Below are 14,015 nucleotides of genomic sequence, written 5' to 3'. Positions count from 1 at the left end.
AGCCTCTTACTATTTTCAAGAAGTCATTGAACTGAATGTCTATTCTGTTTCATTCAGTTAATCAAATGGCATTGAAACTAGAATAGTCATTCAATCTGAAAGTCATTCTTTTTTTTTCGATACATCAGTTGAAAGGCATTCCTTAAGAAGCACTGTTGTTAGACGAGAATCAATGTCAAACAAGACCTTTTTTTACTTTCTGAGAACTCATATGAAAGTTGAACGAAAAAAATTTAGATAAAGAATGAGAATAATATGGATGCTAGCTAGAACACCCTCATCATCAGGTGAAAAAAATCAAGGTCACTACTTTCAGGAATCTATACAAGAAATGCAGGATCCTGTTTTCCTCAATCTAATAGTGCTTAAATAACTATTTTACCATACCATCCGACAGTATGAGATTTCCATATTTGGTCTTCAGTAATGCCTGCCAAATATTCTAGCTCCACACAAATACAGGTAAGTAAGCTACTATAGTCTTTGCCTTCGTCTATTTCCTAATCAGCTTTTAGTGGACTGGGCTTACAAAGATCTACCATTTGCAAATTGAATAGGTCACTGTGAAGTAATTGATTTCGAAGCCACATTATTCTTGCAGAAGATTTGATTCTATCCAATTCTTGGAAGTTGGACTAGTGAAAAGTACAAGTATAGCAATGTTCAGGGTTTGTAAGAAACATGTGAATACCTCTTCTTTGCTCTTCTTGCCTCCAGTGAACAACTTGTATCCACCTTAGAAAAGCAAGCCTCATCCAGACAATGATACAATCACAAACAGCAAAGTTTCAGATCATATAAATATGACACTGCAACTTATATCAAACGCTTCGAAAGCATGCCATATTGAGTGTAAAATAGACAACTGACTCCACTAACTGCAATTGTCACAGCCAGCTAAGAGAATTCTATATTTCTAGATTAATATTTTTTCTTCATCTCTACTAAGAAAACACGTGGCACAAATATATAGTACTCCCTCTGTCCCACTTTAAATGACTTACTTTCCTTTTTAATTGGTCCAAAAAAGAATGACACATTTCTATATTTAGTAACAAATTTACTTTAAAATGCCTATTTTCTAGCCACACAAATATCTATGACTTATTTAGACCACAAGTTTCAAGCCTTTTTTTATTTCTTAAACTCCGTGTCAAGTCAAACTTACTCATATAAATTGGAACAGAGGGAGTAATGATTAAGGTGCTGGAGAAAACTTTCCTTACACATAAAGGGTCTGCTAAATCATTGAAATATCTTAGGGATTTTCCCATCATTGTTGCAGGGGGTTGAGGAAATTTTCCAGAAGGTCTCTTGTGGTGACTACATCAAGACCTTTGATGTAAATCCAAAGTCAATCTTTAGTGTATCCACATTCTCTCTTTATGAGGAGTCTCATGAACTCTAAGTATAGAATTATTCTCTGCTTATATTATCTAATTAAACTTTGTTCCATACTTGCATTACTTTCATAATTATAAATATAGTCAGGCTTTCAACTATCAAGCTAGTGTGACAGGTTTGAAATATACTTATACCTGTCTTTGGTAGAAGCAGAAAAAGAAGCAATCAAACGAACAGGTTCCCAGTAAAGTAGAGTCCACGTTTCAATTCTATTATTATCATATTGTTTTCTGCTTCCTATTAACGTTATTCAATCTACTACTCCATAAAATTGAGAACGAGAAGGTTCTCACTGCCACCTACTACTTCCATTATGTGACCCATTCACCAAAAATCTCTAGAAAGAGCTTCAAGAAAATGAAAACTAAATATGCAGATAATAGATAGGTTGTCAACAGCAGAGACCTAAATAGCCTCCCCCTTAAGATTATTGAGGTTGTTTTTCCCTAATGTGCCAGATGGCTACTTTTGCCCCGTTTAAGCTCTCACTTCTCGGACAAGTACAGGTCCAAACCAAAGCCAAAGCTTCCTTCACTATGAAAGAAAGAGAGTGCCACAACTATTATTTCAAAAGCTCGGAAACTCATTCTACTCCAGAGCCTGATCATTGAACTTCTCCAATCAATACGCATTTGCTTTTTCCAAATCACAACATACAATTAGTTTTATGTTAGTTTAGTGCTGGTCAATCTATTTAGGCGAAAAAAAAACATAAAGTTGGAAAGGACAGTTTCGAGTGTCTAAATATACGAGACACACTCTCTTCCCTTGGTAAAGTAGAATTTAAGATCTCAATAAGTCATTTTATCAACTAACAAAAGTACTTGGACCTTAGAGGCACTGAAGCAAAGGAAATAGGAATACAGGCAAACATTTCAACCTTTGCATAAATAATTCTATTTTCAAATCAATCACTATCCTTGTTACAAACACCAAACTTGCACAATCATTAGTTTATTGAAGCTCCAGATACTTTAACACAAAACTGAAATAAAATGTAGAAGTAAAGCATATAATTAGAGTTTTTCTTGTCCTTCCACTTTAGGCGCTACTTTGAGGTAGCTTTTCAGTAATGTTGTCAACCTGTTTACTTCAAAAGGTTGTGGTTGCTGCACAGATGCTGCTCTCACTAAGCTATTAGGCTAACTGGACACATGGTGAAACTGGGCATACCTCTAATCTAAGTGTCTGGAGTACGAAGTAAATCTGGAGCAACTCTACCTTCCCTTCTGGGATTCTTCTTCCTCTTCCTCTCCAAATTGGGCTCTTTTGTTTTGAGGTCATTGCAGAAGGACCTCAATGAGGCAGCCAGGTGATCATTCCGATGTGCGGAAAGAATAACGTCTTCCATGTTTACGGACTTACGACCAGCATGCTGTGCAAATAATTCTAAGTCTTTTGATAGCTGTTCTGCAAACTTGAAGGCTAAATCAGATATACATGTGATGATAGGTTGAGAAACCTCCATACCGCATTGTTTCGCCTCACCTTCAGCAATGGAGATGGTGCATAATCGGAATCGATCTCGGAGTAAGTCGGTCACAGCTTCTTCCTCTTCTCTCTCTACATCACTTGCCATTCCTCCGTCGAGATCCTCCATTGTAGGAGAATTGTTTAGCATATCGCACTTGCCGATTGCGAAGGCTGCGCGGGAAACAGGACGGTCTAATTGAATCGATCTAAAAGTTTGGAAAAAAAAAGAAGAAGCTGCTTGTTATGAATGGGCCGAGGCCTGTTATACCAAAACAGCCCAATACCATATTAAGGGGTTATGCATGGGATCCAAGTTAATAAGTAGCACATTTTAGGGAAAATAGGGTTAATCAAATTGTTGAGTAAAGAGCGTTCTTATCTTTATCTTTTAGTTACTTGTAATTTCAGTATTTTCATCATAATTCGATAGTTTGAGTATTGTAATAGTGCTTCAGTTCTTATTAATATAGTGAGAATTTCGGGTTTGTTACACTGCTTGAGACGTTAGGCTTGAGAAGGGGAAGTGCGTGAAGGTTGTGGCTCGACGCGCCGTCATTGCTGCCAATGAAGTTGGCAAAAAGTAATAACTTTTCACAAACCAAAATGTCTCAAATGGAATAAGTTAGTGCTGTCCATAATTACTTGTTTTTTTACCCTCAATTAATTATTTTAAAAAAGATAGAACTTCTTGAAAATCTTAAGTTTTTAATTCATCCAGTTCATCATTAATAGGGATAAAATGATAAAATCACTATATCAAATTGTCAATTATTGTTTTTTTAATAGGTGTGTCAATTCAAAAGTGGACAAGTAATTAGGAACAGAGGGAGTAAAATGGATTTATCGACCAAAATGTTTTTTTTGTTTTTTATTTTCCCCTTTTCACTTAAAAACACTATCATGAATGAAATAATAAGTACTCCCTTTGTCCCTAATTAATTGTCCATTTTTTATTTTTTTAATTGTCCCTAATTACTTGTCCATTTTGACAAATCAAGAAAGAACAAATTTTTTTCATCGATTAAACCCTCAATTAATTACTTTGAAAAAAAGTAAAACTTCTTGAAAATCTTAAATTTTTAATTCACCCACTTCATAATTAATAGGGATAAAAAGGTAAACTCACTATGTCAATCATTGCTTTCTTAATAGGTATGTCAATTCAAAAGTGGACAAGTAATTAGGGACAGAGGGAGTATATATTAGTCTATCTTTTAATTATTATTTTTAAAAAAATAGTTCCTTCACTCGTAAAATTTCACTATATATGTTATTGTTGTTCCTCCACGAGATAATAGTAAGATTTGCATATACTATATCCTCGTCAGACCTCACTTAGTGAATTTTCACTACTATAGTATTGTTATTATTGAAAAAAATAAGTTATGGTAATAAGTACTCATACTTTTAACAACATATTGATTAAAGTTCATAATAGAAAAATCTCACATTTGTGAAAGAGTCAATTCCCTAAATGATCACCCAAGTTTAGGGAATTGCCTTGAAATATCATTTATGTTTCATTTAGGACCAAAATATCACTCAGCTATCACTATTTTCCTCCAAATATACCTGACACTCCAAAAGTCTCACTCTCTCCTAGTTGGCATGACATGTCATTAAAGTTTTTTTTTTTAATAATATACTAATTTAATTCATTAAACCCATTTAACTAAAATAACGATCATATTTTTTTTTAAAGATTTATTAGTTTATTAAGAATAAATTTTCATACTTAAGAATCATTTGTCATAATTAATTTTTTTTTATTTTTTTATGTGATGATGAATAGTTTTTTAAAAATTATCATAATGTCATCAATTTTGAATAATTATAAACACATATATTCAAAAAAAAAATATTGATATATAAGTCACTTACCAACTTACATCAATTAATCATATACTATATAATGGATCAATAATATTAAGGATCAATTAACTACTAAAAAATAATTAATTGGGTGCTTTGAAATTCATATATACTTGCAATATCTTTTTTTGGAAAAGAAAATAGAAAGTGAATAATATTTATATTAGAAAATAAATTTTGATCTTTATTTATCAGTATATTAATTTCATATAATATGTATATTATTGAATTAAAATAGGCAATTCAATTAATTATTACTTGTATTTCATAAATTTGGGATGAGATAGAATATATATTGGTGTTTAATTGTATGAGAAGTTCAAATATAATATAATATAGAATAAAACAATAATAAAAAAATTAAATTAAAAAAAAAGCTAAATAATAATTTTCTCTTTCATACCAACCTTTTTGTCAACCTTACAAATTTATTTGAATACTTTTATGAAAAAAATTTCTTAAAATTTTCAAATAATTTACTTAGAAAATTGAAAAATTACCGGGTAATAATTGTACACGGAGATTTTTTCATTGAATTTTGTTTAGTAAAAATATATAAAGGAATTATATTTTTTAATTTTTTTTTATAATCTTCACAAATTCTCATGTAATTTATATATTTGTTTTGTAGAGACATAAGTTTGATGAATTAAATAGGTCTATTATTTTTTAAAATGATGATTTAATGACATGACGTATCAACTAGAATAGAAGGAGACTTTTGAGGTATTTAGTATTATTTTTTGGATAAAAAATATAATATTATTCACTTTCTATTTTTATTTAAAAAATATTGTAAGCATGAATTTCAAAATACACAATTAATATTATTGTAATAGTTAATTGACCTTTAATATTATTGATTCATTATACAATTTATGATTAACTGATGTAAGTTAGCATTCATGCGTGATTTGTATATCAATTTTTTTTTTTTGAATGTATGTGTTTATAAGTATTCAAAATTAATGATATTATAATANCGAAGGCTGCGCGGGAAACAGGACGGTCTAATTGAATCGATCTAAAAGTTTGGAAAAAAAAAGAAGAAGCTGCTTGTTATGAATGGGCCGAGGCCTGTTATACCAAAACAGCCCAATACCATATTAAGGGGTTATGCATGGGATCCAAGTTAATAAGTAGCACATTTTAGGGAAAATAGGGTTAATCAAATTGTTGAGTAAAGAGCGTTCTTATCTTTATCTTTTAGTTACTTGTAATTTCAGTATTTTCATCATAATTCGATAGTTTGAGTATTGTAATAGTGCTTCAGTTCTTATTAATATAGTGAGAATTTCGGGTTTGTTACACTGCTTGAGACGTTAGGCTTGAGAAGGGGAAGTGCGTGAAGGTTGTGGCTCGACGCGCCGTCATTGCTGCCAATGAAGTTGGCAAAAAGTAATAACTTTTCACAAACCAAAATGTCTCAAATGGAATAAGTTAGTGCTGTCCATAATTACTTGTTTTTTTACCCTCAATTAATTACTTTAAAAAAGATAAAATTTCTTGAAAATCTTAAATTTTTAATTCATCAAGTTCATAATTAATAGGAATAAAATGATAAAATCACTATATCAAATTGTCAATTATTATTTTCTTAATAGATGTGTCAATTCAAAAGTGGACAAGTAATTAGGGACAGAGGGAGTAAAATGGATTTATCGACCAAATTTTTTTTTGTTTTCGCTTTTCCCTTTTTCACTTAAAAACACTATCATGAATGAAATAATAAATACTCCCTCGGTCCCTAATTACTTGTCCATTTTTTCTTTTTTAATTGTCCCTAATTACTTGCCCATTTTGACAAATCAAGAAAGAATAAATTTTTTTTACCGATTAAACCCTCAATTAATTACTTTGAAAAAAAATAAAACTTCTTGAAAATCTTAAATTTTTAATTCACCCACTTCATAATTAATAGGGGTAAAATGGTAAACTCACTATGTCAATCATTGTTTTCTTAATAGGTATGTCAATTCAAAAGTGGACAAGTAATTGGGACAAAGGGAGTATATATTAGTCTATCTTTTAATTAATATTTTTTAAAAAATAATTCCTTCACTCGTAAAATTTCATTATATATGTTGTTGTTGTTCCTCCACGAGATAATAGTAAGATTTGCATACACTATATCTTCGTCAGACCTCACTTAGTGAATTTTCACTAACTATGCTATTGTTATTATTAAAAAAAATAAGGTATGGTAATAAGTACTCATACTTTTAACAACATATTGATTAAAGTTCATAATAGAAAAATCACACATTCGTGAAATGATAAATATTATATATAGCGAATAAAATATAATTCAATTATGTTGATGTGATTAATTGTGAAGGAATTTAAACATATTAACGAGCAACATTCCCTAGTTAGATGAATATGTAATAAATTCAATTCACGTAATTGAGTGCTCTTTTCAGGGTTGGAGGAAGAATTAAGCGCAGTAGTTATAGGTCTTCTTTGTGGTATGACAGCAGTAGCAAAGAAAAAAGTTACTCACTCTACTTTATTGAGAAAGGGGTGACTATCATACCGAAATTCAAATTTTTTAAAAAATAGTAATGAATGATTTGACGATATCAAAAATAACAATTAAGCCATTTGTAACGTAGACTTATATTTTGAATTTTTGATAATGTGACATATATGAAAAGTGTGTAAGGAAAAAAATTGAAAGAAGTATGTACTTATGACATATAATCTACTATATACTAATTATAATTACTAGGTGTAGAGAAAGATGGCAAAAAGAGATTTAAATTTTGATAAATTTAGAAGCAATCATCTTTCAGCAACCGACCATAGCTCAGTTGGTAGAGCGGAGGACTGTAGTGGGTAAAGCCTTTCAGCAAATCCTTAGGTCACTGGTTCGAATCCGGTTGGTCGGATTTTTATCTTTTTAAATTTTATGGATAAAAGGAAAAAAAAGTATGTAAAAATAATACAACAAATTTTGAATATGCAANCAAATATTTTTCTTATTGAATCAACTTCTTTCACATTTTTCTTATAGTAATATATTGATGTTATGTGTACAATACTTGTGTAGGTTGATTTCATGAATGGTCAGTGAATTTTAACCGAAGTTATTAAATTAATTTTTATAACAAAAACATTATTCGTTTTCAAGTTGTATTACAAAAGAATAAAACTATGGTCAAAATAACATTATTTTGCAATCGTTAACTCAAAAAGAAGTGAAGAAAAAGAGTGGCAAGCTTTGTCAAACTATAATTGAAGTTAAGCTACCAATAAAAATTATGATGGGGCGGATATGATCTCTTCACTCCTTGAGATTTTGGATATGAAAAAAGTTTCCGTTAAAAAGGTTTCTCCTTAAATGGACCTTACGCAACACAAATCTGAATTAATTGAAGTTCCAATATGAATACCTAATTAGATGGCCACACCACTATCTTCACGCTTGCACTAAATTAATTTGTGTACGTCACTAATATACATACAGTTGATAATCAACAAAATAATGCTACTCTTGCTCCTGCCTCCAGAAAGTTGAATACATTTAATTCACTAAATATGTAAAAATATTAAATTTAGAATTCAGTTATTAATACTTGAAACTCGTCGTTCTCAGCACTCATAAAATTGAAATTCTGACTCTGCCTCTCTCTGACGGTAAATCCTTGAGCATTGTCTTCTGAGATCAAATGATTAAACATATACCATTCTCTTCTCTTTTTTGCAGTACTGTTCTTGTTGCTGTCTAAATTGGATAATGCTGCATATTAAATACCTTTCTTGACTCTGCCAATACAAAACACAGTAAAGATTTACAAAGAGAGCTCAAATGCTAATCTTATCAAGTTATGTTGAACGTACTAAAATGTTCTTTAATCTTGTGATCTTAAACATGTCACGTGAAAAGTTAAAACTAAAGAATTGCCATAAAACAAAAATGAACATTCTTTTTGAAATAGACTAAAAAGGAAAGTAAGACGGACAAATTGAAACGTAGGGAGTATATCATATGAATTAAATAAGTAACTTTGTATAATGCAAGCAATGAAGTTGATTAATTCTATAAATTGAGAAATTAACCTCTAGTGTAGAAATGTTTTTGAAAAGCTCCAAGCATTCTTCTAACAACAACTTCTCTTGTACAACTACCTCTGCCATGTCCTTCATTACTTCTGCAGTTTTTTCAGCCTGATCGAAAATTTCAAATAAGTTAAACTAACTCGTATAAACTTTTATATTGTCAGCATATAAATTAAATCCGAGACAATATAAGCAATGCCAGAAACTAGAGCAACCAAAATCTTACTCCTGATGAGAAATTGGATAATCTCAATGTGATCGATGTAGATACATCTGATGCATGTTGAAGAGCAATAATAGCCGATTGTGGTTCCACCTACAGGCTTAATCTTGTCAGTGAAATGCTCTGTGGCATATACGTAGCCACATAAAGTGAAGGGTGGTTAGTTGAACATCATCCATTGGAAAGTTTTAACACATGCAAAAATTATAGTATAAACAGATCAAAAGTTATTTTTTAGGCACATTCGCCATTGGACTTACCGTTGCTCCTTCAATGAGAGGAACCCTACAGACTGCTGATTGTAAGCAATCCAGGGAATTTGACACTGCTGAAGAATGTTGCCTTTCAATAGAACCCCATCCTTCTAATAACTTTATCTGCACAATACATCGCGAAAAAAATCATATCTTTAATTGTTGTGATGGTTTTTATTACTGTCTGACCAATATTCGTCAAGGTTAAATTAGTTCTTACTTGAGAATGAAGAACAAAACTCAATTTCATTTCCATGTTTTGCCTCTGTAGCTGCAACTTTTTTTGTACCACAGATTGTCTCATTTTTATTAGACCATCCCAAGCATATACTAAGTTTGCCTAAGAGAAAAACCAAATAAACAAGGTCAAAAATTATTTTTTATAGATAATATATTAGTAAAATTCCTGACTCCGCACTGACCTCAGCTTGTCTACTGATATTGTGATGGACTGAATCACCTCTGGCATTTACATATCTCCACTGCAACAATTTATTATGAAGTATCCTTAAATGATGAACACTCTCCGTCGTGCCTGGCCTAAGAGGAGATGCTGCACCAGAAGAAAATTTCTTACCTTTGAGCAATTCAAGCCCCATGCTAAGGAAATTCCCAACACTTTTCCCCTTAGAAGGACTCGTAGGGGGCTTCATATTCGACGTAAAAATCCCTCTATTTTCCATCAATACAGGAGGCAAATTCGGTCTTCTAGGAGACAAAGCCCATTTAGAAGTTTTACTGCTAAGTGAAGTAGCAGCCCTTTGTATTGGATTGTTGAATTTGAGTCCTAATTTCGGAGACTCTGGCTTTGGAACACTGCAATCTGAACTCCATCTTCGCGATTTTGATAACGAATCTTGCATATACTTAGATGGAACTTCAATACCAGACTTTCGTGAACTTAATGTTGGTGCCATATATGATGGTGCACCAATATTTCTCCCAAAAACAGGGGAATCAAAACTGTTATTTGAACAAATGTCACTGTATTCGGATTCCGATTCATTTGCTATATCAGATAAAATATCTGATCTAATTCTTGCTGAATTACATCTTCTTCCAAGCAAATTCGCATCAACAGAAAATCTTCCAGAGGCAATCTGGCCACTATTACCATCCGATAAATTCGAAGATTTCGATGAATTAGTCGAAAATCTCCCTGGAAACTTGATTTTTCCAGATCCACCAAAAAACGATCTTCTTTTCTCCTTCTCTTTCGTTCTTTCGTTTTCATTCTCAAATCTACTAAACCCCGTGCAGCTCTTTTGCTTACTTAAAAACAGGGGATGAGAATTTGAATTTGAAATTTCGCGATTTTTTCGCTCTTCAACATCTTTTAATCTCTCATTTCCTAAGTGATTACCAAAAGTATCCATGATTGAACTTGGAGAAGAAGAAGACGGCCAAAGCTTACCCATTAATCCCGATTTATCGAGACTTTTATGCTTATTATAATCAGTAGATGATCTTGTTTTCGGTACTATACTTTCTAGAGACTGATTTTTATCATCAAGAATTGAAGAATTCGAAGTTGGAGACAAATATCTTGAACTTACTTCTCTAGATTTCGGTTTTTTTGGCTTCAATGAATCACCAAATCCCACATTTTCATAGTTTTCCTTCATAGTAACAAACAAAATTAGCAACAAAACAAACAATAATCTCACAAAAGCAAAAAATATAATTTTTTGTTTGTTTGTTAGAGAAAATGAATGAAGCTAAAAACAAATACGTAAAATGTGGCGGCAACTTAGATGCTTAAGCCGGTTTCTAGTGAAAATATGGAGAAATATATGTTGTGAAGTTACGAAAAAGGGTTTTATAATGGGGATTTTGGTGAGAAGGGGAAAGGGTAGTTTTGGGTTTTTAGGTATGGAAATGAAAAATTTGAATGTTAATTGACTTCGATAGAGTCCTTAAGAAAACAAATGACATAGATAAGGATTATGTTTTGGGGTTAAGAGAAATTAATACTTATTTTTTATTAAAAAAAGAGTGTTGTTTGAGGATTCTGTTTGATTAACTTAGCCGGCATTTTTAGAATTAGCATTACATGGTGCCACTTGGTGAATTTTAAGTTTGGGATTTAACACATGGTATATGGTATATGATGTAATTAAGTTGACGTTTGATCGTAGATTTAAATAGATTCAGGAAATTTATTTTAAAAAAAGATAATTAAGTTTCAAAAACTGGGTACAAACTAATTTATTGAAGTCATCACATTGAAAATCCAAATGAAGGGTAAAATTGGAAGAACACTCTAAAAGTAATTTTGAAAACTGAACAATTAAGTTAATTTGAAAAATTGAAAATGCCTCGAAAATTCAATTAGTATGGAATGGAGAGAGTAGTTTTATAGGTAAACAAGGAACATTGATTATTCCCATAACACCAATAAATAAACAAATAAACCTTTTGAAATTTATATAAAAATGTTAAATTAATAATTAGCTTAATATAATCGTAGTTACATCACATATTCAAGGGTAAGTAAGTTTGTAACTTGTGTTCTAGATAAAGTTAGTTTATATAGAAGCAAACTTAAATATTTCTTAGTTCCATACTTCAAAGTTAACCCCCCACAAAAAATGAAACAACCAACAACAACAAAAAACACACACACATATTTAAAAAAATAAAAATAAAGCGCCGCTGCCGGGGATCGAACCCGGGTCACCCGCGTGACAGGCGGGAATACTTACCACTATACTACAACGACCTTGTTGCTTGTTAAATTATTTAAGTTTAATTCATTCGTTATCCTCCAAATCATTTTCCAAGACCTAATACAAAACATAGGATAGTGTGGTAAAATACCTACATAAATAATTATTTTCTTAATTGGTGTGTTAAGTCAAACAGTAACAAGTAAAAATGAACGGAGTCATGAAGAGAGTATATATATGGTTAAAAGTATCTTAGAATATTTGTCAAAGTTCATGTATTTAAACTCTCGAAAAGAAAAAACACGATAATTATTTTGGAACGGAGGGAAAATAAACTCTTAATGGGGTTCTTATTCTAATCGTTACTAAATGTATGAGTCAGTCCTATCTCATTTATCATAAATGTGTTTAAGAGTTTCTATACTGAATTGGAATAGGAAAAGCCCTTTTGAATACATTAAAATTATTATGGGAAATAGGGTGGCAAGTCAAACAAAAGTCTTGTTCAAAGTGTAAGTTATTGGTTTCCTTAAGAGGAGTCAATTGTTTTAAACGCATGCCATAATTATCATTAAACTCATACTTAATTATTAATGACTTTTGTATAAGTAATTAATACACAATTAATCAAAATCTCATTCATTTTCTTGAAAAACTAAACATACCATATAAAGATCCTTCTCAATGGAACAGTTTCACTACAATTCTCAAATCATACACACACAAAACGTTTCCTAACAAAAACGATTCTGACTATGGGAAATAATAGCAATGAAGCTTGTGACACCAGGCTCACACTTGGACTTGCCACAAGTGATCATCATAAGAAAATTACATGTCTAGATCTATCAATTATTCCTCTTCATGACACCAGCAAGATTGATGGATCTAGCTCAAAAACTTGTAAATTTTTTAGCAAATTTAACAGTGAAAGCAAGAAGATTGGCATGAGAAAGAAACTGAGGCTTACTAAAGAACAATCCACTTTGCTTGAAGACAGTTTCAAACAGCACACTACACTCGCAATGGTATCGTTAAATGTCTTTATGGATTTAACTTATATACGCTGACAGGCTAAAGAAATCTTACACTATTGGTGTATGTATAACCTGATGCAGGGTCAGAAACAAGAACTTGCAGCAAAATTAAAACTCAAACCAAGGCAAGTAGAAGTTTGGTTTCAGAATAGAAGAGCAAGGTAATTAAAATCTTATTTACTATATCTATTTTATTACTATATAACAATTCTTATTTTTTTTTCTTCTTTTTTGATTCTAAATATGTGTTATAAAGGACTAAACTGAAGCAAACAGAAGTAGACTGTGAGTTCATGAAGAAATGGTGCCAGAGTCTGAATGATGAAAATAATAGGCTAAAGAAAGAGTTGCAAGAGCTAAGATCAATCAAGATTGATCAACGGGCGACGCCGTTTCATCTTTCCAAGACTAGGACACTGGCACTGTGTTCATCATGCCAGAAAATTTCAAGAGGTGACACTGATGAAAAACATGAAACAGGGCGGGGAAGTGCCCAGTGATGGAATGTCCAAAAGAGCAAATTGAAACAAAAATCTTGTTTATGGAAAGAAGAAATAATAGCCCATTATTTACCACAAAGTTGTTATTTAAAACAAAGCATGACATGCTAATATAGATATTCAATCTTACCAACATGAAATGAACCTTTATGTTTCTTATATTCCTCTAATTCATCAATGTTTGGTTGATAATGTATAGTACAAGCTTTTAAAATCTGCTTATTTCGGAAAGTGCTTTTCGAAAAATAGCAGATAGTGTTTGGTAAACCAATTTGAAAAATACACTTGTCAAGATTAGAGTAGAATTTGTGCTTGGCCAAAATTTCAAAAGTGCTTCCAGAGAAAACCTCTGATACTTTCAACTTCTGAAAAATTCCTGATAGTACTCGAAAGTACTTATGCTTTCTCTAAAAGCTTGGCCAAACACCTCGACTCTCTAAAATAAGCACTTTCAAAAAGAAGCAGCAAAAACACTTCTGGTTTTCAAGAAACTTGGTTAAAAAGAATAGTTTTGTAGAGTA

General features: G+C 31.5%; 3 protein-coding genes and 2 non-coding genes across 5 annotated transcripts; 2 read left to right on the top strand and 3 right to left on the bottom strand.

The window, feature by feature from the left end:
• Window positions 1-2,260: 2,260 nt before the first annotated feature.
• LOC125876124 (protein MHF1 homolog) lies at window positions 2,261-3,236 on the bottom strand. The gene has a single exon (XM_049557243.1). It carries the CDS (start codon window positions 3,023-3,025, stop codon window positions 2,585-2,587), a length of 441 nt encoding a protein of 146 aa, XP_049413200.1. The 5' UTR covers window positions 3,026-3,236; the 3' UTR covers window positions 2,261-2,584.
• Window positions 3,237-7,547: 4,311 nt separating this feature from the next.
• Window positions 7,548-7,640, top strand: TRNAY-GUA (transfer RNA tyrosine (anticodon GUA)). The gene is made up of 2 exons: window positions 7,548-7,584; window positions 7,605-7,640. It is a non-coding gene; the product is annotated as a tRNA-Tyr (tRNA).
• Window positions 7,641-8,424: 784 nt separating this feature from the next.
• On the bottom strand, window positions 8,425-10,913 carry LOC125876114 (QWRF motif-containing protein 3). The gene is made up of 6 exons (XM_049557231.1): window positions 9,711-10,913; window positions 9,509-9,628; window positions 9,295-9,411; window positions 9,038-9,127; window positions 8,812-8,919; window positions 8,425-8,517 (listed from the first exon to the last, which is right to left on the bottom strand). The coding sequence occupies exons 1-6, from the start codon at window positions 10,911-10,913 to the stop codon at window positions 8,425-8,427; spliced, it is 1,731 nt and encodes a 576-aa protein (XP_049413188.1).
• Window positions 10,914-11,938: 1,025 nt separating this feature from the next.
• On the bottom strand, window positions 11,939-12,010 carry TRNAD-GUC (transfer RNA aspartic acid (anticodon GUC)). Its single transcript has one exon. It is a non-coding gene; the product is annotated as a tRNA-Asp (tRNA).
• A 702-nt stretch (window positions 12,011-12,712) lies between these two features.
• LOC125876175 (homeobox-leucine zipper protein HAT22-like) lies at window positions 12,713-13,494 on the top strand. The gene is made up of 3 exons (XM_049557293.1): window positions 12,713-12,985; window positions 13,076-13,155; window positions 13,251-13,494. Exons 1-3 carry the CDS (start codon window positions 12,713-12,715, stop codon window positions 13,492-13,494), a joined length of 597 nt encoding a protein of 198 aa, XP_049413250.1.
• Window positions 13,495-14,015: the final 521 nt, after the last annotated feature.

The sequence above is a fragment of the Solanum stenotomum genome, chromosome 9 (assembly GCF_019186545.1).
Source record: "Solanum stenotomum isolate F172 chromosome 9, ASM1918654v1, whole genome shotgun sequence".
Lineage (NCBI taxonomy): Eukaryota > Viridiplantae > Streptophyta > Magnoliopsida > Solanales > Solanaceae > Solanum > Solanum stenotomum.
This window is presented reverse-complemented; position numbering and strand designations above follow the sequence as displayed.

What these genes read in the sequence shown, in the direction of transcription:
- LOC125876124 (XM_049557243.1), bottom strand. Translation starts at nt 3,025, where the DNA reads ATGCTAAACAATTCTCCTACAATGGAGGATCTCGACGGAGGAATGGCA.
- LOC125876114 (XM_049557231.1), bottom strand. Translation starts at nt 10,913, where the DNA reads ATGAAGGAAAACTATGAAAATGTGGGATTTGGTGATTCATTGAAGCCA. An exon ending in GTTTTGTTCTTCATTCTCAA is followed by an intron (nt 9,412 to 9,508) that starts GTAAGAACTAAT and finishes TGTATTGTGCAG; the next exon opens with ATAAAGTTATTAGAAGGATG. An exon ending in AAAACATTTCTACACTAGAG is followed by an intron (nt 8,518 to 8,811) that starts GTTAATTTCTCA and finishes TTGTATTGGCAG; the next exon opens with AGTCAAGAAAGGTATTTAAT.
- LOC125876175 (XM_049557293.1), top strand. Translation starts at nt 12,713, where the DNA reads ATGGGAAATAATAGCAATGAAGCTTGTGACACCAGGCTCACACTTGGA. An exon ending in AGCACACTACACTCGCAATG is followed by an intron (nt 12,986 to 13,075) that starts GTATCGTTAAAT and finishes AACCTGATGCAG; the next exon opens with GGTCAGAAACAAGAACTTGC. An exon ending in TTTCAGAATAGAAGAGCAAG is followed by an intron (nt 13,156 to 13,250) that starts GTAATTAAAATC and finishes TGTGTTATAAAG; the next exon opens with GACTAAACTGAAGCAAACAG.